The sequence below is a fragment of the Mesoplodon densirostris genome, chromosome 9 (genome assembly GCF_025265405.1).
Source record: "Mesoplodon densirostris isolate mMesDen1 chromosome 9, mMesDen1 primary haplotype, whole genome shotgun sequence".
NCBI lineage: Eukaryota > Metazoa > Chordata > Mammalia > Artiodactyla > Ziphiidae > Mesoplodon > Mesoplodon densirostris.
In genome coordinates this window covers 11,381,557-11,406,600 of record NC_082669.1, presented here as the reverse complement: position 1 = coordinate 11,406,600, position 25,044 = coordinate 11,381,557, and the positions used below count along the sequence as shown (strand labels likewise).

The window sequence follows — 25,044 nt, the reverse complement described above, 5'->3', positions numbered from 1 at the left end:
ATCTAGGTCACCACAGAGCACGGAGCTGAGCTCCCTGCGCTATACAGCAGGTACCCACTAGCTATCTGTTTTACACATAGTAGTGTATATAAGCCAATCCCAATCTCCCAGTTCATCCCACCCCCGCTTCCCCACTCCCTGTGTCCACATGTCCATTCTCTATGTCTACATCTCTATTCTTGCCCTGCAAATAGGTTCATCTGTACCATTCTTCTAGATTCCACATATATGCATTAATATACGATATTTGTTTTTCTCTTTCTGACTTACTTCACTCTGTATGACAGACTCTAGATCCATCCACGCCTGTACAAATGACCCAATTTCGTTGCTTTTTATGGCTAATATTTCATTGTATATATGTATCACATCTTCTTTATCCATTCATCTATCATTGGACATTTAGGTTGCATCCATGTCCTGGCTATTGAAAATAGTGCTGCAGTGAACATTGGGGTGCATGTGTCTTTTTGAATTATGGTTTTCTCAGGGTATGTGCCCAGTAGTGGGATTGCTGGGTCATATGGTAGTCCTATTTTTAGTTTTTTAAGGAATCTGCATACTGTTATCCATAGTGGCTGTATCAGTTTACATTCCCACCAACAGCACAAGAGGGTTCTCTTTTCTCCACCATCAGCCTGACTTTTACATAGCTATTTGTGTGTTTGTTTTACCTTTTCCATCCAGGAAGTAAGTTTCACAACAGCAAGGATGTTGCTTTGTTCCCTGCTATACTCTTAATGCCTAAAATACTGCCAGGTACATAGTTAAGTGCTCAATAAATATTTAGTGAAAGAATTAATAAATGGTATTTCTAGTAGCAAAGACATAGTGATAAAATAGTTAATACTACCTGATATTCATTTTACATCAGGTAAGTTTTGAGCACTTTACATAAATTATCATGATCTTCACTTTCTCATGAGATTGATATTATCATAATGATGTCAGACCTGTAAAGTTAGGTAGTAGTAACCTAGAAAATTGAGTCTAGGCATTCTGACTCCATGGCCAGGACTAGATGTTACCCAGAGTCCTATAAATTATATTATGAAGGCTGCTGTGTATGAATGTTTTTGTAGTGAAAAGCCTTCTTGGTGAGACTCTTAAGTAATGAAATATAGAAGATGCTTAAAGTTTGGAGCTAGACTCTTTGTATTTCACACTTTGGGGCCTTTAGAAAGTTATTTAACTCAAGGCAAGTATCTAAATGCATTAGACTCTCAGTTTTGCCATTTACAAAACAGACTAATACCTTCAGAAGATCCTATGAAGAAAGCAGATAACTATGTATAGTGTGTACCTTTACATAGGAATGTTCACAGAAAATGCTCAGTAAATGGTTATTTTTAAGAGGGTGATAATTGTGGTAGTTTTCTGGTTCTATAGCTGTTGACTGTTATGAGTTGCCTAGCACATAGTTTACGTTCTTTACCAATATGAATTCAGCCATGATTTACCATGCCTGGAGGGTTGCCAGGAGAGATCTGATGGGAGGCTATAGAATGGAAATACCGAGGACGATTATGATAAAGGACAAGTTTGTAACAATGTAGATGACAGCTAACATCCAGGGTGAGTAAATCTAAGCTCCAGGAGAGCCAGCTTCTCCCAGCAACTCAAAGTTACAAGGTGAATGGAGAAGAAATTCAACTTGAGAAAAGAATGAGTCAAGGTCCTACTCTTGAATTGGGAAAATAAAAGTTCAGGGTCAAAAATGAAGACCTACAGGTGCATAACATGATGATGATCATCAGAATGTCTGCTGGCCAGTGGCAGGGGGCTAAGAAAATAGGAGCAACAATAAAGATAACAAATCCTCACTGGAGCTTCTGAATGAAGTGGAGGGGTCTTATAACAGCACGTAAGAGCATTAATTCAACTAATAATAATATATAATCATGTGGCAGGAATGTTATGAACACTTTATGTATAAATATGATTCTAACCTTCACAACAGCCCTGTGAGTTGCTATCATTATTATCCTCATTTTTCAGATGAGGCACCCAAGGTACAAAGACGTTAAGTAACTTTCCCAAGGCCACACAGTAAGCAACTGGCTGCTGGGAGTCTGCATTACAGATGATACCCTGGAAAATCCATGGGTATGGGTCCACTGAGCCACACAACCCATCAAGGCATGATTGGAACTATAGGTACAAGTACTGAGAAGAAGGATGGTTTCCAAACATTTTAAAAAATAAAATTGCAAGAGAACCTAATGAAATTGTCAGTTTTTAATTAAAATAAACTTTAATAATAATTATGTGACATATTCTTCAAAAGATACTTAAATATTTGAATAGCAGCACTATAATGAAACTTCTTCCATCTCCAATTATGTAAGTACATTTCCTCACACTTTCATATCTAAAAACAAAAATTAGAAATAGCATTTTGGTTCAGTGTTTGTTCATCCAAGGTAATTTAATTAATGAAAGAAAAACATGCTACATCCATCTCATATACATCTTCATTTAAGATTTTTCTTGTTTAGTGATTTTTACGTTTTTGAGCTTTTACTATGCATCAGGTACTATAAGAATTCCACATGTATAAACTCATTTAATTCTCACAACTACTACATGTGAAAGATATTATTATAATTCCAATTTTAGAGAAAGCAACATCTCATCAAGAGGGACATAACATTCCCAGGCTGTATCATTTTTAAGTGGAGAAGTTGGAATGGGAACTTGAAACAGAAACTGAGACTCATTTTGAATTAATAAAAAAAATTGAATATAGCTGGCTTGTGGATCTCGATGTGCATGATCTGTGGATACAACGCACATACATTTGCATCCATTAAAATATCACTGGGAATCCAGTGAATGTCCCAGGCAGATGTGGCTTGGGTAGTACCTCCTCAGTTTTTTTTGTTTCCTATGTTTGCTTTTCCTATTCACAGCTTACAACTGTGAGTTCTCATCAACTCAAAAGATACTTTGAAGGTCCAAGTTCTCTGTTTGATGAGCCATGATGCAGCAGAGAAGGGAAGTTGATTATTAACCATACCCTCTCCACCCCTAACCCACACAAATCAGTGAAAGGGAAAAAATTCAACAAGATATTGAAAAATATCCAGAGAAACAATAGGAATGGCTTTGATTTTTATAATGATTCCATCATATATACATTTGGCCATGCAGAAATCATTATGTTTTTGATCTCATAAAATGTTTGGATGGCATGTTTATAATTCAGAGGAAATAACACTTAAGGAATATAATTCACCCCACTTTTGTACTTGGGGGTTGAGAGATAACCTTACATAGGATAAATAGTTTTTTTTTTTTTTTTTTTTTTTTTTTTTTTTGCGGTACGCGGGCCTCTCACTGCTGTGGCCTCTCCCATTGCGGAGCACAGGCTCCGGACGCGCAGGCTCAGCGGCCATGGCTCACGGGCCCAGCCGCTCCACGGCATGTGGGATCTTCCCGGACCGGGGCACGAACCCGTGCCCCCTGCATTGGCAGGCGGACTCTCAACCACTGCGCCACCAGGGAAGCCCGGATAAATAGTTTTAATGTGTTTGTTATAATGTCATTCTTTAATAACACTTTATGTAAGTAACACTCAAGCATGGCAACATAATAGCCCTGAGAAATATACAATTCAACCTGTGTGGAAAGTATTATTTTATGAGGTACATAAACAAATACATTAGTCACTAAAGTGAAGATGGCATTTTCTTACCTTGGAGGTAGTTCTTCCAATTCTCAATACCTGTGCACTATGAAAGTAAAGTTGTTATGAAATCATAAAAATTGAAATATATACCAGAGGCCCCTTAGGAAAAACAATTCATTGACAGTGAAATTCACTGAATGGCACATACACAGAATTTGTTGCAATTGGTTTTGATTTTGCATGGGGGCTTGTATTTTTGTGTAAAAGGTGATTGGATAAAATGATGGTGGGATAACTCTTATGAAAAAAAATATTTTTCACAATAGTCTTCCACAACTTTGTCACCATGCATAAAATTCAAAGAAATTCTCAATGCCACTGCTTAAGTAACCATTTTACTTAGCCTGTTTATTTCCTTGTCTAGACTGAAGTTTTCAATGGACTTGACTGTGCTGCAAAACAAAGCTGCGGTGTTTCTCTTGACTTCAGCCAGAGAGCAAATATAGGAAACTGTGATGCTTTCCTTAAAAATTTTTTCACTTAGGTAGGAGGCACAAAGCATCAGAAATGCATTAAAATGATAAGAAGTGCATTTAAAAAATTTTAAACTAAGGTTAAGTTCAAATAGAAGCAAGGGAGATACTGAGAAATGAAACAATTAAGGAGTAGTGCAGAATCATCAGGTTGGAAGATTTGTTGAGATTACTTTTATTTTTTGTTGTTTCTTTTCCTGTGGCTTCCTTTCCCTCACTTTTATAAAGGCTCATTTATCTTGGTAAGGTGTTATCTGATCCACTGACCGCAGGCTCCCCAGCCTAGACCATTGGCATTTAACTTGTCAAAGGACACAACTTAAATATTCCTGCCTGTTCTAGCAACATGTCACTTTCTAAATAAACAAATATTAAGACATTTATTAAATACTTATTATATAATATGTTTTACACTAACACTTTATTGGAATGAACTTGGGCAGAGAGCTGAGGCAGAGAGAGATTCGATAACTTTCCCACGATAAGACAGTAGGTTTGGATTCAAATCCTAGCAGTCCGGCTCCAAAGCCCAAGCATTTATAAACTACACTTTTTTTTTTCCCACTGTGGACACAAGTCTGAATAACTGTCCACAGACGTGAATGGATGTACCATTCCTCTTAAAGAGAAAACAAACATGAATTTGCTTGCTGTTTATAAAATATCATAGAAATACACACAGAAACTGAGAACATTGGATGCTTCTGGGGTAGGACTTGCATAAAGGAGAGATAGTAGTGCAAGGAGAGATTTCCAAGTATATCTTTCTGGAAGTTTTGAATTTTGAAATCCAGCTGCATTACTTTCACACAAAAAAAGGATAAATAAATAAAACGGTAAGAAGAACTATTACAAGAGTCAGTAGATTCTACCATGCCAACAAGAAATTGTAAACCAAACATTAAAAAGGAAAATTAAAGACATCCTTGGGGAATTCAACATGTTTTATTTTGCCAGGCACATGATTTCTTCAATATCCAATTAAATAATACTGTGCTAACTACATTTTCTAACACAGAGTGAACATTCACTGTAATGACAGTTTCATCATGCTAAAATCTATTCACAAACCTACACTGTGAAAAAAAGTGCGTTTCTAGGAAATTTTATGTACAAATGGAAAACATATCAAGTGATCGAACTGTCAAACTACACAAAATAAAACCAACCAATCAACCACCAACATTCAGTATATGTTAACAATATTTTAAGAAAGAAAATTTTCTTTACATTTGGCAGTTTTGTTCAAGAGGGGCTCTATAATTTTAAAAGTAAAGTAATAAAAGTATATACAATTTAATAATGTTCAAAATAGAAGATATTAAATAGCACAAATAATGTTACAACACTAAACACCCTATTGTCTATCAGTTTGGGTTTACAAGAAGCAAGGGGACCTGTATAGTTTACCCTATCCTCTGAGTCTAAAACAATTTTACTTTCAACTCTGTATATAGAATAGATTGGCCATAAATACAAAAGATGGTTTTGGCTTTATGCACATTTCTATTTGTGCATGTAGAGTAGAAATAATGACCTACTTGCAAAACAAACTGCTTTAGAGACTACTTTAGAATCATATACATTTGGAACAATAGCTTTTATTTAATAGCTTTTTTTTAATAAACATTATTTATGTTGTGTTTGTTAACTGCTATTTTTGCCCCATTGAGGCTTCCTCTTATAATATCATAATTTACCACCATTTAAATAATAAATCTTATTCCTAGATTTTGATAGGTGCTTACATTCATTCTGACAATGATTTTAGTTCTTGACACTTTATGTTGTAGTGCTTAGGAAGGTAATATATCTACCTTGATTACCTTCTTCATGGCTTGTTAACTACAAATAAAACTTTCATATTAGATTTTGATTAGGTATACGATATAAGTTCTGTTTGCACCTAGAAACATGAAAATGTCTTTAAAAGTAAGTAAAATGAAAGAGCAAAAGTTGTGTTTTTAAAAGAAATATGAGGATATGAAGAAAATTTTCATACTTCTCCCATCTATTTGTTATTTGGAGTAAAAAAAAATCACTATTAAATTATTCTAATAAAAGGATCCAAACATACAATTAGAAGATAGTTATTTTATTCATCACAAACTTACCACATTTGTATTTATGTACCAGTGAACATAATGTACCAACATTCTTTTAAAATAAAGTATGTCTATTTTTGTTCAAATTAGAATTTTTCTCACTTCTCCACAAAATGAGCATCTCTCCAGCATACATGAAAGAGTATTAAAAAAAAAAAAAAAGAATCGGTGACTTAAAAATCAGTATGATATCTGAGGTCGGTAAACAAAAAAAGTGAGTTAATCATTGAAATTAATTATTGAAGTTAAAAATTAGTAACACTTTAAATAAACTTCTGTCAATAAAATTGCATTTTCTACCTTGTTTTTTTCTTTTTTTTTTTTTCATTTTGATGGTTTCGGCCCTCATATACAAGTTTGATATTTCAAAAGAAATTTCTTCTTATATTTTTTAAAATGCCATACAAACTAGAAAATTAGAATAAACACATTTATCAATTAAACTGTGTAAGATTATATTCTCTGAGTCAAGAATAACTTAAATAACTTCCAAAAAAGAAAGTGCTTTTGTTTGGAAGATGATTACCTAACAATATAAACTTAAATGCTTCACTGACTTAATTCCAATTAAAGATATTAATGGTTGGTGTCCTTTTATCTTGCTGAAACAAGGGAACAGAGATCAATGACAGATATCAAAAACTGATAAGTTTTGCAATCTTAAAAGTAACCAATACTATATTTCACTGGAAGCACATAAACTCCATGTTATCTTTTTATGAAAATCGCTCATGTTTTATACAACTTTTAGATTCCCTCTTCCTTGTCTTTTTTCTCTTCTACATTTCTTTTGACAACTACTCTGTCACATGCATTTATATAACTTTTACTATGTAAAAATTGTGAACTTGGCATTTGGTTTTGTATACAAATGATTGACAGAACTCTAAACCCTTAAAGCAAGGATGGAAGATCACAGGTTAAGGCCCTAGTTCAATTAAGGGATGTAAGAATTCTAGTTTTATAGTCGCCATATTGGTTTTGAAGAAAAGGTAAATAAAGATATAAATAAAATCTAGGTTAAGTTAAATATTTCTATGCACCATGAGGACCATGACATGTCTAGTGATAGTCAATATCATACAAGAAAATGCATACTCATTTCAGTTCATGTAACGTTCACCTTTAGGAGTGAGTACCCACCTTTCTCAGGAATTTCCCATGGGTAAAGCCCAAGATTCTTTGCTCACTGAACACAGATCATTTACTGAGGGAAGCATAAGCCCCATTTAAGAAAACATTATGACTCTGGCAGCTGATTCCTCCTATTTCTACTTTTCCGGCTATTGATGAGAGCCTTTAACTTGCCATAGTCCCCTCTCATCTTCTTGGATTCTTCTCCGTGTTGATGTTGTTGCCGAGTATCTTTGCAGTACTGATTAATCATCTGCATTTCTGAGTGGCTGAACGCCCCCATGATGTCCTTCGGGTGGAAGGGTAAAGCCCTCACAGAGCTGGCCCAGGTCCACGGAGACCATTTGTCTGTAACAACAGCCACCATTTCGGAATCTAAAACTTTAAAGTTGATCTTGGCTAAGGTCTGCTTGAAGCTGTTTTCTGTTGCGATGCAGTGATACAGTCCTTGGTCGGAATCCTGAACAGAGCGGATCAGGAGTCCTTGTGAAGTGGCTATGATTCGCTCATTCAGCTTGACCTAAAAGAGAGATATCAAAGTTCTGAATACCCAACTCTATATATCTTCTAAAAAGATATGACCAACAATACAGAGTGTTAACTTCCTTCTTAGTGGACACAGATTTTTGGTAAGTTCCATTGCCTTTTTTTTTTTTTTTTTTTTGCTCAGGAAATCTAGTCTCAGCGGTACTGAATCTATTAAAGAGAGGGTGAAGTTATCACTCATATTGCCCAAAATAGCTTAAAGTGCATTCCCTTTGGATAGAAGTAGTTTCTCCACATATAAGCCAGAGTTTTGGATGTTTCTGGAATGTAAATCACAGTCAACATATATAAATGAAATTCACAGATAGTTTTAAATGTCTATTTTATCCTGTAGTTCTTGCCTTTTATTGTATCAAAAATACTCACTTATTGAGTAAAAACATGAAGCCACAATTAAAGGGTTGAATTTTACCTTTTTTTCAATGAATGAATGAATATTCCCTTAACTAAAATTTTTATAAGCAGAGGCAGCATTTTGAACATTATCAAGGGCTTTTCCCTATTATCTAACACAAAGAATGACTAAAAATAAACTGGAACTCATTATCTTGTAAGTACTCCAAGTGGTTTTACTTTCCAAGGAAAAGTAATAAGAAGCTATGAGGTGAATATTTAATTACTTTACAGGCTTATACTGGAAAAAAATATCATTTTCTAGATATAAACTAAATGCTGAAATCCATTTCCTTACAGTTCCTGCTATAGTATTGTCAATGAATATATAAAAACCTAAGTGGTAAGTAGTTCCTTTACATGTATACTCAGGAATGCTATTTCATTGAGGGAAGAAAGAAATTTGACCCAAATAAAAATAAGGGAAGGCAAAATATAGTATTGAAATACAAAACATAGAACAGAACTAGAAAAGAGAGATTAGGAAAAAGTAAGGACAGAAATATATAAAGCAAATTTTTTTATGTTCATTTAATTTTTAAAGTTTAAATGTGCCTTGAAAATAGTTTTAAGTAATGTAGAAATGCATTCAGAAATAAAAGAAAAGAAAGCATTTTCCATTTGTGTGAAATTGGGAAAAATTTTGGAGGCCAATTTGATAGTATCTATTAGCATGTATATAATATTCAGTGCAGACATTTTATTTCTAGGAATTTATATAGAAGATATACTCTTACAAGTATGCAGACATTCATTTACATGATGGTTTTTTTATTTATTTATTTATTTATTTTTTTTTGCGGTATGCGGGCCTCTCACTGTCGTGGCCTCCCCCGTTGCGGAGCACAGGCTCCGGACGCGCAGGCTCCGGACGCGCAGGCTCAGCGGCCATGGCTCACGGGCCCAGCCGCTCCGCGGCATATGGGATCCTCCCAGACCGGGGCACGAACCCGTATCCCCTGCATCGGCAGGCGGACTCTCAACCACTTGCGCCACCAGGGAGGCCCTACATGATGTTTTTGATAAGAGGAAAAATAAGAAATAATGTAGCCAGTAGATAGCTTTAGAAAACTTAAGGTATGTTCATACAGTGGAATACTATGCAGCCAAGAAAATAAGGTAGCTCCACATGTACTGATATGAAGTGTGTGTATGTGTCTGTGTGTGTGTGTGTGTCTGTGTGTATGTATCAGAGAGACAGAGAGAGAGGAAAATAGGAAGATTATGGAGACTATTTGGAGGAATATATAATTCTTAGCAGCCTTATACTCTGAGAAGTGGGAATAAGTATTGAAGTGGAGAAGAGGAGGGCTTTTAGTTTTCACTTATGCTATTCAGTATGAACTATTTGCATTTTTCTCTGCAAGTTTTTTGTTACCATTTGTCTTACTTTTCAAAATAAAAGTTCAATATTTACACACCATTAATATGAGAAATATGTGTATGTTTGCCTAAAATACTAAGGAAGAATTAAGATAAATTTAATTAAATCTTAATAGTTTATTCAACTAAGGTGAGACTGAGTGGAATTGTGATCTGTTTGAATTCTGGACAGAACAGATTTTCGTAATTACATTAGAGTTAATTTTTTCATAGTCTTAAATTATGGCATTCTTCTGTTTTCTGAGATTGGAAGAAAAATCAAGATAGTCATATTTGAGTCTCCACATTCTTGAACCTTCTGAAATAGAACATTAGAAATATCATAAAAGTGATAAAATTTATGATCCATTCCCTTTTAAATTTCATTTGATAATTCCTGTGACATGTATTCAAGACTGTATATATTCACTTATTTCAATTTTACGTAATAGAAATTACATTCACTCATTATATATTATTCCACTAAACTTTCTACTGAATAAAAGAAAAGCATTTTATCTATGTTAGGTAAGCTCCCGTTTGAGTTTTGGATTTCCAATTCACATACACACATACAGACTTTCTCTGGAAGGATGGTTCATGTCCACATGTCATGTTCTAGCCTAAGAATTCCATTTCTGTATGATAATCATCATAGTACATTATGAATTTTACCCCAGATTACTTTGCAAGGCAATTATTCTTATGCTCCATATCCATTCAAAATAATTTAAGCTTAATTAGACTACAGACAATTCAAGACTAATTTGATGATAGATTTGATAGCAAAGAAAATAGGTCTCAAACAATAATTTTTTATTAATGAAAAAACTAAAAAAATAAAATTTAATATCATGGAAATCTGGGGCAAGAAGGGGCCCTGAAGTGCATGGAGCTCATCTTTGATAGTTATGTCTCATCTTATGCAAGTGGTCATCAGCCTATGGTTTAATATTCCAGTGACAAGGGACACCAAATTTCCTAAACATCTCATAACATCTTTGGATAGGCAGGTCTGAGAATTGGGAAGTATTTTCTCATAAAGAGCCAACAACTGCTTCAGTAATTTTGATGCAATGCCTGTGTTCTACAGCTTGGGATTGTATCCATTCTACATAGCCCTCATTAATCTAATATGTAGTATGGAAAATGCCTACAATAGAACACACACAAATGCAGAAGGCTCTATTTTCTCTTTGCTGCATCAGACTTTATGATGTACTGTTAGTACCATTACAGTCTAGGCTACTTTAACGGTTTATATATACATATATATTTTTCTTCTTATCCTCTCATTTGTCAGGACAATGTGACATCAATATTATGGAATTCAGTATTTATAACATTTCACTCTATGCTGCTTTACAATGTTTTCCTTTTAAAGCAGCTCTTTACGATCAGTGAAAGGTTAATATAAGTGTCCTTTTATTTGAAAATCGAGGGTTTTTTTTACATATCAGTAAATAAAGGCAATATACACAATGATTCCACATATTACCTAACAAAACCCCAGGAGTTATGAATAATAAAGCAATGGAAACAGATTACCACACAGCAGAAAAATGCTCTTTACCATTTCTTGCTGAGGAAAATCGAACTTTTTAAAAAGCCCCTTTTATCTTGTGAATCACACAAAGGTGCTGTTGTATGAGAACTTAGCTTCTGGATTTGCACACATCTTGTTTCTTTTACAAATGCTTCCTCACATCAATACCCCCATCTGAGTGTGCAAGCTCTTGTTTTAATCACTGTGTTATCGAGGTGAGCAGGAAGAAAGGATTTCTAATTAATCCGTCAACTCTATGGACAAAGGATTTTAAAGAAGGTGGCACTTGTCATCCCAGAGACATTAAAGGATGTTCATATGTCTTTCCTTTTTCATTTGATCTGAACCTCACTGAGGTATGGTGATTTAATGCTCTTTCCAAAGCCCTGACTGATTGCTGCTCTGCTGAGTTACTCACCTCTTTCCTCCTGTCCTCGTCTTTCTGTAACAACCACTTGATAGATGCCTGTGGAGACTTGGGGGCACACTCAAGGAAAGTGGTGTTGTTTTTTACTCCATACTGAACAATTTCAGCTGCATTTCTATATGCTGAAGAGCAAAAATAAAAGGAGAGAGGATGACAATGGAATCTGGAACATATTCTATTATATGAATGTTTGTTTCTCTATAAAATTGTGAGCAACTATGGCAAACCCCAAAGGCAGTCTTAATCATTTAACAAGCAGACTATTATACATTGTTTGCCTGGTTTGTTTAACCTAAAGGGAAGGAGAGAAAGATATAAGGGAATCAATGTTTATTCAAGAATTACTTTACACGATGGTATGCACTTAATATCATCTTGAACATTTAATTATTATAACATCTTTGTGAATTAAATTCTCTCAGCTTTTCATAGCTGAACAAATTGAAGCTGTGAGTTATGAGGAAACATATCCTAGTTAAAGAATTAGTAAGTGTCAGGCAATACTGAAGCCAAGTTCATCCCACCCCTAAACTCCATACTCAGTGTGGTATAGATTAAATTCGGAAACATTGGGAAAAGGCAGAAAGCAAGGTGTGGCCACAGTGGGATGTAATGATTGAGAAAACAATCTTTGAAATCAGATTTTACCCGAGGTAAAACCTTGACTTCATCACTGCTGGCTGTGTAACCTTAGAGAAGTTATTTAATATCTCTGTGCTTCAGTTTTACTTGGTTCTAAAACAGACATTTTCAGACATTCTTTACTGAAATTCTTAAATTAGGAAGAGTATTTAGTATAATCATGTGGTAGCTTAGACATGGGCAGAATCCTCATTCATAAAGTGGGAATAGGAATAGACCTTAATTAAGAATAATTTCTTGAGCACTGAAATAATCCATAAAAAAACACTTAGCTCAGGTTTTGACACAAAATCTACATCGGTGTTTGTTCATCATTACCTCCGCTGCAAATACTCTTACCACTATGACTGACACTCAGGTTTATAAAATACTCAGCAAACAGAGAAATAGTAACCTGGCTTTATTCCCTCAATTAGATGTATGGAACAATTAAGCAAAATGTGTCTCAATTTTCTTCTTGTAGTTAGTGTAATTAGTGACAAGAATTTCATTCTTTAAATAAAACAAAAATGCCCAGACTCAAAAAGATTAGCAACAGGAACTCAGTGTTAACAGTTAGCAACAGTACCTCTGTAGCACCTTGGTGAGCCTGGAGGAAGGTCCCTCTGTTGGTGGGGTGCAGGTGGAGGGAGGGGGTCAGTGGGAAAAGTATAATAACATAATATCTCCATGTCAGGATGGGAAGAAAGGAATTAGATTAATTGTAAGATACAAGGCAGGACTGCCAGAAGTAAATGGAAAGGTTGTAAACTGTAAAACCAAGGCACTAAAGTACACCCATGTTCAGAGCAGGATAATTCATAATAGCCAACATTTGGAAGCAGTGCAAGTGTTCACTGATGGATGAGTGGGTAAACGAAATGCGATATATATTATACATACAACGGATTATGTTTTCCCCTTAAACAGGAAGAAAAATATTCTGACACATGTTACAACATGAATGAAACCTGAAGAAGACATTAGGCTAAGTGAAATAAGCCATTTACAAAAGGACAAATATTGTATGATTCCACTTATATAAGATATCTAGAGTATTCAGATTCATAGAGACAGAAATTAGAACAGTGGTTACCAGAAGCTGGGGAACGGGGAATAGGGAGTTAGTGTTTAATGGGTATGGGGTTTAACTTCAGGATGATGAAAAAGTTGTGGTGCTGGTGGTACAGCATTGTGAATGTACTTAATGCCACAGAACTGTACACTGTAAAATGGTTAAAATAGTAAATTTTGTTATGTAATTTAACACAGTAAAAAACAAACAAACAAGATGTTATTTTTTCTTCAGTGGTAAACAAAAAAATAAGTAAATTTTTTTCGTCAGAAAGAAAATAATGTCTAGGAAAATCTATAATTACTATCTTTGTGAAAGACTTACCTACTAACATACCCAAGGTATCTGTGTTCCTGGACTTTTGTTTTACAAAATTCTTAGTATACATACAAATAACATTTAATTTTTAATTATCATATATGAATACCACTAATTTTTATAGTGAACCTTTCTTTAAAATGACACACTTTAATCTGTTACGAGGTTTCCCTTACTGAAATATGATATTGAGCACTGCTAGTCTTTACCAAGTTTGACCACTTTTAATTACCTTTTAGATTAAATCCTCTGCATTGAGTCAATGGATTTCCATGTCTCACATCTTGTCTTCGGCTCCTCCTATAAAGCACAGAAGTATATACAAGTGACTTAGAATTAACATTGCCAATTATACCACATTTAAAAGACTTCAGTTTAAATTTTGCAATCTTCTGATTGCCTAAGCTTTCAAAAAGAAAAGTGGTCTGATTATCTGCATTTTTTTGTTCAATGCTTCAAATATAGTGTTGGTACTTAACCTTGTTTTCAATCTGAATTAATTCAGACTCTCCCCATCTACCACTTGTGATAGATGAACCTCCTACTATGTGTACGTCCTGGGTAAATGCTAGATTCCAAGTTAATAGTGTAAATTTTTATTTTAGAGACATTCATAGAAAATTTTCTAAGATGATAACTCCAAAGTATAAACTCACTAGCATCTTCCTCCTTATAATTTTTTCTTAAATAAGTATAATTCTCTTACAAAAGTCAATGCTTTCAAACCATTTCCAGATATACTAAAAAGTTTCCAGAACAAGAGATACAGAGAACATGGATTTTTAGTATAAAGTTAAGCAAAATATTTCATTTACTAGAATAAGAATTTTCCTTCACATTTTTATTTTGAAAAATTTCAAGACTACAGAAAAGTGGATATATGAATACAATGAATGATGTTATACCTAGACTCATAAATCGTGTTTTGACATATTTATTTTTTCTCTCATATGCAAGAACATGTCATGTATATACTGTGTATGCACATATATGAAAATCTTTAGAAAATAAGTTGCAGACATGATAATTTTACACCCTTAAATGTATGTGTTTTCTAAGAATAAGTAATTTCCCTACATAAGAACAATATCATTATTATACTAAAGATATCAATATTTATTTAATAATACCATGTAATACACATTTTATATTAAAATTTTACTACTTGTCCCCAAAATATCCCTTATGAATTTTTAAAAGTTTATTCAGGATCCAATCAAGGTTCACTCAGGGAATTTACTTGTTACATATCACCAACCAAGCATTTCAGAAATTTAGTTATATCCTTTGTAAGTTGGTCATTATTTAAATAAAAGTTTAAAGTTACTTGAAAACTATTTAATTTCTTGTCTTAGATTCACTTACATATTAGCTTCAATTGTGTTACATAGTACAACAAATCAAAATAGATAGAGCAACTGAAATTCTCTTAGCAATGAATCGTGTACATGAACATTGTTATAAGAGAGAAGAAAGGGAACACTCTTCAAATATTGGGAGTACAGGGGTAGATCAGTTGTTTATTATCAATGCTGAAAAGTATATATGGATAAGCATATCACTTAATTGGGTTAGTTAAGTCTCTCTTAATTTTTTTTTTTTTTTTTTTTTTTTGCGTTACACGGGCCTCTCACTGTTGTGGCCTCTCCTGTTGCGGAGCACAGGCTCCGGACGCGCAGGTTCAGCGGCCATGGCTCACGGGCCCAGCCACTTCGCGGCATGTGGGATCCTCCCAGACCAGGGCACGAACCCGCATACCCTGCATCGACAGGCAGACTCTCAACCACTGCGCCACCAGGGAAGCCCCCTCTCTTAATATTTTTAACCTTAATGATAAATTAAAATATTCAGTAAGAAGAAGGGAAATATTAAAATCACACTGGGATTATAAAATTTGCAAAGCAAAACGAACCTCAAAGTCAATGATAATGAAAAAAAATTATTTTAAAGTTACAGCAAATAGTTAATAGTTTAAATAATCAAGGGATTATATACATCTATTTATGAAAATATGAGTACAATTTTTGTGTCATTTAAGTATTGTTTCTCCCAAAAAGCCACATGATGCTTATTCAATTGTATATTTCTTTACAATCACACACACACAAACTAGTGGAAGTCACTCTTGTCTCAGAAATTACGATTAATACTGTACTTTAGAATAGATCCTATGTCAGGTTTTTACTGCATTGTATTTGCTATATTTTGAAGTCACAGCATTATTTTCTACCAGCTAACTTGTGAGCGTATATTATATGAGAACCATATGACAGTTCTTATGGCTGAACTGGTCATTTTCAGCCATCTAGACAAGCAATATTACTCACATTGGTTAAATTTATTGTCCTGTGGTCAGCACTATGTTACGCTTTACTCAAGTACATGAACCTCCAAGCTGGGCGATCTGAATTTGCAGTATCACATAGCTTCCAGACATTCAAACACCATTGTTATGGCTTGGCTTAAATGATGAAAACAACAAGGCAGCCATCTGAGCTTTCTATATGTGTAGATTCCCTTTCAGGCATTTTTTATAACATTGTGAAAGCATAAGGGTAGACAGTCATATTACATTGCATGTAGGATTGGGGATTTGGCTCAAGTTGCCAATGTTTCTGCCATTATAGTCTATTCTTTTGGATAAACAATGAAATCATCTACTTCTTGTGTAAAAAGCAGATATTTACTTTAAGGGTGAACTGATTATCTTGTCTTAAAGTTTCCAACTCCATGTCTGAATCCAGAATAAATAACATTTGAGATTAAATTCTAATATTTGATACAGATGCACAAATAAAGGTAGTTGAGGGTGAAGAGGAAAAATGCTTATGTTGTTTACTATGAAAAAACTTTTTTAAAAAAAGAGAAACTACCGAGCCAATGATACTTAACAACTCTATTATGTCAAAATATAACCTCCATTCATTTCCAAGTGTAACTGTACTTCTTCGTTTCCATACAAAGGACATGTTTTTGTTTTTCATTCCTATGAATTCCTCTACATGATCCTTGTGTTCCAGTTAGATAGTGCAATCAAAATAAAACCAGGTAACTTAACACTATTAAAGAATTTTGTATCCTGCTACTTTACCAAATTCATTGATTAGTTCTAGTAGTTTTCTAGTGGCATCTTTAGGATTTTCTATGTATAGTATCATGTCATCAGCAAAGAGTGACAGTTTTACTTCTTTTCCAATTTGTATTCCTTTTATTTCTTTTTCTTCTCTGATTGCTGTGGCTGGGACTTCCAAAACTATGTTGAATAAGAGTGGTGAGAGTGGACATCCTCGTCTTGTTCCTGATCTTAGTGGAAATGCTTTCAGTTTTTCACCATTGAGTATGATGCTTGCTGTGGGTTTGTCATATATGGCTTTTATTATGTTGAGGTAGGTTCCCTCTATGCCCATTTTCTGGAAAGCTTTTGTCATAAATGACGTTGAATTTTGTCAAAAGCTTTTTCTGCATCTATTGAGATGATCATATGGTTTTTATTCCTTAATTTGTTAATGTGGTGTATCACATTGATTGATTTGTGTATATTGAAGAGTCCTTGCATCCTTGGGATAAATCCCACTTGATCATGGTGTATGATCCATTTAATGTGCTGTTGGATTCTGTTTGCTAGTATTTTGTCCAGGATTTTTGCATCTATGTTCATCAGTGATATTGGTCTATAATTTTCTTTTTTTGTGATATCTTTTTCTGGTTGTGTATCAGGGTGATGGTGGCTTCGTAGAATGAATTTGGGAGTGTTTCTCCCTCTTCAAGTTTTTGGAAGAATTTGAGAAGGATAGGTGTTAGCTCTTCTCTAAATGTTTGATAGAATTCTCCTGTGAAGCCATCTGGTCCTGGACTTTGTTTGTTGGAAGATTTTTAATTATGGTTTCAATTTCATTACTTGTGAGAGTTCTGTTTATATTTTCTTATTCTTCCTGGTTCAGTCTTGGAAAATTCTACCTTTCCAAGAATTTGTCCATTTCTTTGTGGTTGTCCATTTTATTGGCATATAGTTGTTTGTAGTAGTCTCTATAATCCTTTGTATTTCTGCAGTGTCAGTTGTGATTTCTCCTTTTTCACTTCTATCTTTATTGATTTACGTCCTCTCCATTTTTTTCTTGATGAGTCTGGCTAAGTGTTTATCAATTTTGTTTATCTTCTCAAAGAACCAGCTTTTAGTTTTATTGATCTTTGCTATTGTTTTCTTAATTTCTATTTCATTTATTTCTGATCTGATTTTATGATTTCTTTCCTTCTACTGACTTTAGGTTTTCTTTGTTCTTCTTTCTCTAGTTGTTTTAAGTGTAAGGTTAGATTGTTTATTTGAGATTTTTCTTGTTTCTTGAGGTGAGATTGTATTGCTATAACCTTCCCTCTTAGAACTGCTTCTGCTGTGGCCCATAGGTTTTGGGTTGTCATGTTTTCATTATCATTTGTTTCTACGTATTTTTTTATTTCTTCTTTGACTTCTTCAGTGATCTCTTGGTTATTTAGTAGCACACTGTTTAGCCTCCATGTATTTGCGTTTTTTACATTTTTTTCCCTATAATTGATTTCCAATCTCATAGTGTTCTGGGCAGAAAAGATGCTTGATATGATTTCAATTTTCTTAAATTTTCTGAGTCTTGATTTGAGACCCAAGGTGTGATCTATCCTGGACAATGTTCTATGTGCACTTGAGAAGAAAGTGTATTCTGCCACTTTTGGGTGGAATGTTCTATAAATATCAGTTAGATCTATCTGGTCTATTGTGTCATTTAAAGCTTGTATTTCCTTATTTATTTTCTGTTTGGATGATCTGTCCATTGGTGTAAGTAGGGTGTTAAAGTCCCTTACTATTATTGTGTTACTGTTGATTTCTCCTTTCATGGTTGTTAAGCATTTGCCTTAAGTATTGAGGTGTTCCTATGTTGAGTGCATAAACATTTATAATTGTTATATCTTCTTCTTGGATTGATCCTTTGATCATTATGTAGTGTCCCTCCTTATTTCTTGTAACAGTCTTTATTTTAAAGTCTATTTTATCTGATATGAGTATTTCTATTCCAGCTTTCTTTTGATTTCCATTTTCATGGAATATCTTTTTCCATCTTTCACTTTAGTCTGTATATGTCCCTAGGTCTGAAGTGGGTCTCTTGTAGACAGCATATATATAGGTCATGTTTTTGTATCCTTTCAGCCAGTCTGTGTCTTTTGGTTGGGCCATTTAATCCATTTACATTCAAAGTTATTATCGATACGTATGTTCCTATGACCATTTTCTTAATTGTTTTGGGTTTGTTTTTGTGGATCTTTTTCTTCTCTTGAGTTTCCTGCTTAGAGGAGTTTCTTTAGCATTTGTTGTACAGCTGGTTTGGTGGTGCTGAATTCTCTTAGCTTTTGCTTTTCTGAAAAGCTTTTCACTTCTCTATCGAATCTGAAGGAGATCCTTGCTGGGTAGAGTAATCTTGGTTGTATGTTTTTCTTTCATCACTTTAAGTATATCCTGTCACTCCCTTCTGGCCTGCAGAGTTTCCACTGAAAAATGAGCTGATAACCTTATGGGGATTCCTTTGTATGTTGTTTTTTGTTTTTTCCTTGCTGCTTTGAATATTTTTTCTTTGAATTTAATTTTTGTTAGTTTGATTAATATGTGTGTTGGTGTGTTTTTCCTAGGGTTTATCCTGTATGGGAGCCTCTGTGCTTCCTGGACTTGGGTGACTATTACCTTTCCCATGTTAGGGGAGTTTTCAACTATAATCTCTTCAAATATTTTCTCAGACCCTTTCTTTTTCTTTTCTTCTTCCGGGACCCCTATAATTAGAATGTTGGTGTGTTTAGTGTTGTCTTGGAGGTCTCTGAGATTGTCTTCAATTCTTTTCATTCTTTTTTCTTTATTTTGCACCTTAGAAGTTATTTCCACCATTTTGTCTTTCAGCTCACTTATTCGTTCTTCTGCCTCAGTTATTCCATTATTGATTCCTTCTACTGCATTTTTCAATTCAGTTATTGTGCTGTTCATCACTGTTTGTTTGTTCTTTAGTTCTTCTAGATCTTTGTTAAACATTGCTTGTATTTTCTCAATCCGTGCCTCCATTCTATTTCTGAGAGTCTGGATCATCTTTACTATCCTTACTCTGAATTCTTTTTCAGGTAGATTGCCTATTTCCTTTTCATTTATTTGGTCTTGTAGGTTTTTACCTTGCTCCTTCATCTGTGACATATTTTTTGTGACTTTTTTTTTTTTTTTTTTTAATGAGTGGGATTGTGTTCCTGTCTTACTGGTTGTTTGGCCTGAGGCTTCCAACACTGGAGTTTGTAGGCTACTGGGTAGAGCTGGGTCTTGGTGCTGAGACAAGGAACTCTGTGAGATCTCACTCTGATGATTATTCCCTGGGGTCTGAGGTTCTCTGTTAGTCCAGTTGTTCGGACTCAGAGCTCCCACTGCAGGAGCTTTGGCCCAACCCTGGGTTTGTGAACCAAGATCCCGCAAGCTGCCTGGGGCAGCAAAAAAAAAAATAAATAAATAAATAATAATAATAATAGCAATGTAAAAAATAAAATTAGACTAGGAAACTAACAGATATGTTAGGAAGAATATAAAAGTCAAAATATAGATGAATCAACAACTGGAAGGTACATTTGTACCACAATAGTAAAAAAGAGGAGGAGGGAAAAGAAAAAAAAAAGAGGGGGGAAAGGCCTTGGCTGTGAAAGGCAGGGCCTAAGCAAGGGTGAGGTTTGGGCGGTGGGTGGGGCCAATGCTTAGAACCCACAGGGCTGGAAAAGGCCCTGGGTGCTGTGGGGAGGTATGGTTTAGGCTCAATGGAACAGAAGGGGCCCAGGTGTGCCCCCCACCCCTGTTCTCAGAGGGCTGGGGACCTCACCTGGGATCCCAGCAGGCTTCTTGGGCATGAGTGGGTGGGGAAATGCTGACCTCTCCTCTCCTGCTCCTCTGGTCTGGGAGGGCCCCTCCCGCCTGTCTCTCCTGATCTCCCTGTCCTCCCTCCTATGCCGCCAAGGACCTACATGTCCTGGAGGGGGCTTTGGAGGGCAGGGGATCAGCCTGAGAGCTCAGCAGGCTCCCTGGGCCCAAGTAGACAGGGCACTCCTCCTCTGCTCCTCTCCTGCTCCTCCTGGAGGGCTCCTTCCATCTGCCTCTCCTGATCTCCCTGGCCTCAGGGGCGCAGATCCTGCCTGGCTTCCACTTCTCCTCCCTCCCTCAGTCCCCCTACATCCTGCTGGTTCACTTTGGGGTTCCTCCCGTCTCCTTCAGCATCAGAGTCCCCCACCAGTGGCCAGCAGGTGCCCTAGTTGTGGGGAGACACTAACTCTGCATCTTCCCACACGGCCATCTTGACTCCGCCTCCTCTTTATACATTTTGGATAATAACCCCTTATAGGATATATGTTTTGCAAATATTTACTCCCATTCAGAAGGTTGCCTTTTCATTTTGTTGATGGATTTCTTCATTGTGCAGAAGCATTTTAGTTTGATATAGTCCCACTTGTTTACTCTTGCTTTCGTTACTTTTGCTTTTGGAGTCAGATCCAAAAACTAATCACCAAGACATATCAAGGAGCTTACTGCCTACATTTTCTTTCAGGAGTTTTGTGGTTTCACATCTTATGTTCAAGTCTTCAGTTCATTTTGAGTAAATATTTGGGTGTGGTGTACGAGAGTAGTCTAGTTTTATTCTTTTGCATGTGGCTGTCCAGTTTTCTCAATACTATCTATTGAAGAGCCTGTCTATTCCATATTGTATATTTTTGGCTCCTTGGTTGTAAATTAATTGAGTATATATGCCTGGGTTTGTATCTGGGCTCTCTCATCTCTTCCAGTGATCTATGTGCCTGTTTTTATGCCAATGCCATACTGTTCTGATTACTCTAGCTTTGTAGTATAGTCTGAAGTCAGGGAACATGATTCAACCAGCTTCTTCTTTCTCAAGATTCCTGTGGATATTCAGGGTCTTTTGTGGTTCCATACAAATTTTAGGATTGCACGTTCTATTTCTGTGAAAAATGTCATTGGAATTTTGATAGGGGTTACCTTAAATCTGTAGACTTTGAAATTATCCAGGCCACTTTTCCCTACTCCAGATTCATATTTCTAACTGCCTACACAACATCTCCATTTGAATATCTCATAGGCAGCATTAACTTAACATTATCTTTCTCCCCACAAACCTGCTCTTTCCACAGTCTTCTCTTTCTCAGGAAATGACATGTACATACTTCCAATGCTCAGTTCTGAAAACTTACTTATTTTTGAGTCCTCCATTTATCTAACATACCTACATGTAATATGTCAGCAGATTCTGTGAACCCTATCCAGAATCAGACCACTTTTGGCTACCTCCACTTATATCATCCCTTTGCAAGCCAACATTGTATCTCACTTGGATCATTAGTTAGTAGCCTAACTGTCTTACAGCTTCTATTTCTTCTTTCCCACATCTTCTTCCCATCCCAAGACCTCAATCACAGCCAAACCCAACCAGACTATCTTTTTAAACCAAAAGTCAAATAATATCACTCCTGAGCTCAAAAACTCTCAGCAGTTTTCCATTTAACTCTAAATAAAGGCCCTTCAATGATTTACTAAGTCCTATGTCATCTGGCATTCTGATCCCTTTTCTTCCTACCCTTTTTTTTCTCATTCCAGTATTGTCCCATTAGTCTTGGTGTTGTTTTTTGGACAATCCTGGCACACCTAAGCTTTAAGGATTTCTGGTCCCTCTCTCTGAAATGCTGTTCTCCCAAATAATGGTGGTATCACCTCATGGTATCACTCCTCATCACGTTCAAGCCTTTGTTCAAATATACCTTCAGTAAGGCCTCCCCTGACCACCCATTTAACAATGCAGTCCCCTGCTTCCACATGCCCTGTCTCCTTTCCCTGCTCTTTTAAAAGTCATAGGCCTTATCATTATTTGGTATACTGGAGGGTTTCTTTCTTTATTTGTTAATTGTCTGTATTCCCCCTCTAGAACTTATTATCCCTCAAGGCAGAGATTTTTGTCCTTTTGTTGCTATTTTTTTTTTCACGTTATATGCCTAGCTCTAGAATACTGCCTGGCAAATAATTGTCTCATGATACAAATTTATTGAAGTAATAGATAGAAGGATCAGAATAATCTTGATATGAAGAAGTGCTAGGGTTGTTTTAATATGTCAAGTCCTTAAAGGCCTATATCTTTAACAGAGAATAAAGGAGCTATAAAACACCATCACCCCAGTGATTTTACTTGAAATATCACTGGTGCTCAAGGCTGGTCCTATTTGCTCTCTCCTGATGACCTGTGTTTTATAGGTTTTCCTCCTGTCACCCATCATGACCCATATCAAATTTTGATTGAAAATAGCTGTGACCTTGGTTAAACCTAAATTCTGCTTATTCTTTGTTTTATAATTTCACTACTGGTGTTTTCTTCCAACTTGGTGCAAGTTGGTTCAGAGTTTCCTGCCTAAGTCTTCTCTTGGATAAAAGGCACTATGCCTCAGACTGCCTTAACCTCTTAATCTAACCAGCAATCATGCACTCACCATTCTAAGGGGTAAAGCATGGTCATCAAGGTTTTGAAAGTGTTCATGGTACCCATTCTGGAGCGATGCTCCTGTTGCCTGAAGTAGGACAAGCATTTGATTACAGGGGAATTAAGCGGCCAGGGAAGTCCTAGGAGAGTTAGATTTAAGGATATCTGAAGCATATAAAACAAAAAAGATAAAAATTAGGTAATGTGAAAGTTAAATGCTGCTTGAAATATTTGAGGTGGGGATTGTGTTGCAGAGGAACGTTAAAAGGAGAAAGGAATTTTTCCAAAGTACTGCATTCTAATATGTCTGTGAGAATCTCAAGTTATAAAGCAGGGCCATTTTCTGCTTTGTTGTTGCTGTGTTTTTTAATATGTTAATCCCAAACTCCTAATTTATCTCCTCCCAACCCCCACCCCTCTGTCTCCCTTGGTAACCATAAGTTTGTTTTCTATGAATGGCCATTTTCTTTATTCAAAGACTACATATGGTGCTAAACTTAGCTACTACTTTTAGTATCATTTTACGCAGTACTGCAATAGAACTGATTTTAATAACGTGGAGCATTGCTTAATTGTCTGATGATATCAATTTTGATTTTCAGCTGAATATTAATACTTACCGTTTCCCGGTTGGATAGAACCTAGAGCAAGCATGGCCATCCCAGGCGCAGTAAGGGTCTCTTGCCAGGCAGCAGTCAGCACAGGCTGTACCGTAGATGTGGCAGCGATGCAGAGACACTTGGGAAAGTCCTTCATTGGAGCTCACATACAACTGTTGCTATTAGAAGAATGATGGTGATTTATTTCAGATGTGGAAGTTAAAAGTGGACTTTCAGCAGGAACACAATATAATATATGCCCACAAACCCTTGGATTCATTTTGAAATAGACTAAAAACAAGAAGCAAAGTACAGAAGGGTATAAAGCCAAAATAAATATAATTTTCCTACGTTAATATGCTTATAACATTACCACTTTCCTGTTTAAAAAAAAAGTTCAGAGCACCATGTAGAATGGTAATGTATTTTAGACATTGGGATTCATTGTTCTCTTAGATTTGAGCTAACGTATTACAGATTTAAATTATGATGTTTGCCTTTTTTCTTTGAATGCTGTCTCTTGGCAAAGCACAAGGCAGCTTTCTTACTCTTCAAGTCTGGCAAACCATCACCTTGTAAATTTGAAAAAGTAGAGTCTAAAATAAAGGGCACTTTTATGTTTAGAAAAAATAGATGGTAAGTATTAGATAAAATTATTTTTAAAATTTCACATGCCTTTGAAAGTGACATTACTGAGAGCAATTTTAAAATTATTTAGAAGACTGTAAGTATTTATATTTAGACATGTTTTAAACTTTCTGTATGATCCCAAGATCTTCAGCAGCCTGAGTCATAAATAAAGATTTCATCCTCCTTCATATGTACAGTGTCAAGAGCTTATTATGATATTTCTCCAAGTCTTTTAGCTGTGCATAAAGCAGTTCTCAGGAGTTGAAGGGATGTTTCTAATCCACAGTCCTTATTTTACAAAGGACTGATAATATGTAATTCAAGTTAACATAGAATTTCTAAGCTGGAACTCGAATACATGCACATGTGCACACATGTGTGTGTATGTGTGTGTGTCTGTATGTATATATGTATATACATTTAGAAATTATATATAAATTTAAAAATTATATGTAGATTTAAAATTAAATCAGTGAGGGCGCCATTGGTCTATCAGGTTCTGGAGGCACATATCTGAGATTCAGATCCCAGCTACCACAAATTTGCTGGTTAACTTTTCTGAATCTCAGCTTCCTCTTTGGTAAGACTGGGACAATATAGCACTTACTC

The 25,044-nt window shown here is 35.5% G+C and overlaps 1 protein-coding gene across 2 annotated transcripts in view; it reads right to left on the bottom strand.

Moving 5' to 3' along the window:
• Positions 1-6,228: 6,228 nt before the first annotated feature.
• The window catches only part of SEMA3C (semaphorin 3C), a 184,429-nt gene continuing 165,613 nt past the window's right edge, over positions 6,229-25,044 (bottom strand). The window contains exons 15-19 of one of the 2 annotated variants that reach the window (XM_060107565.1): positions 23,827-23,984; positions 23,217-23,294; positions 13,924-13,991; positions 11,669-11,799; positions 6,229-7,923 (exon numbers count right to left, since the gene is read on the bottom strand). In XM_060107565.1, coding sequence (XP_059963548.1) covers positions 7,510-7,923; positions 11,669-11,799; positions 13,924-13,991; positions 23,217-23,294; positions 23,827-23,984 — 849 coding nt within the window. In that variant the 3' untranslated portion in view covers positions 6,229-7,509. The remainder of the gene's footprint in view (positions 7,924-11,668; positions 11,800-13,923; positions 13,992-23,216; positions 23,295-23,826; positions 23,985-25,044) is intronic. The other variant, XM_060107566.1, reaches the window with a different exon arrangement.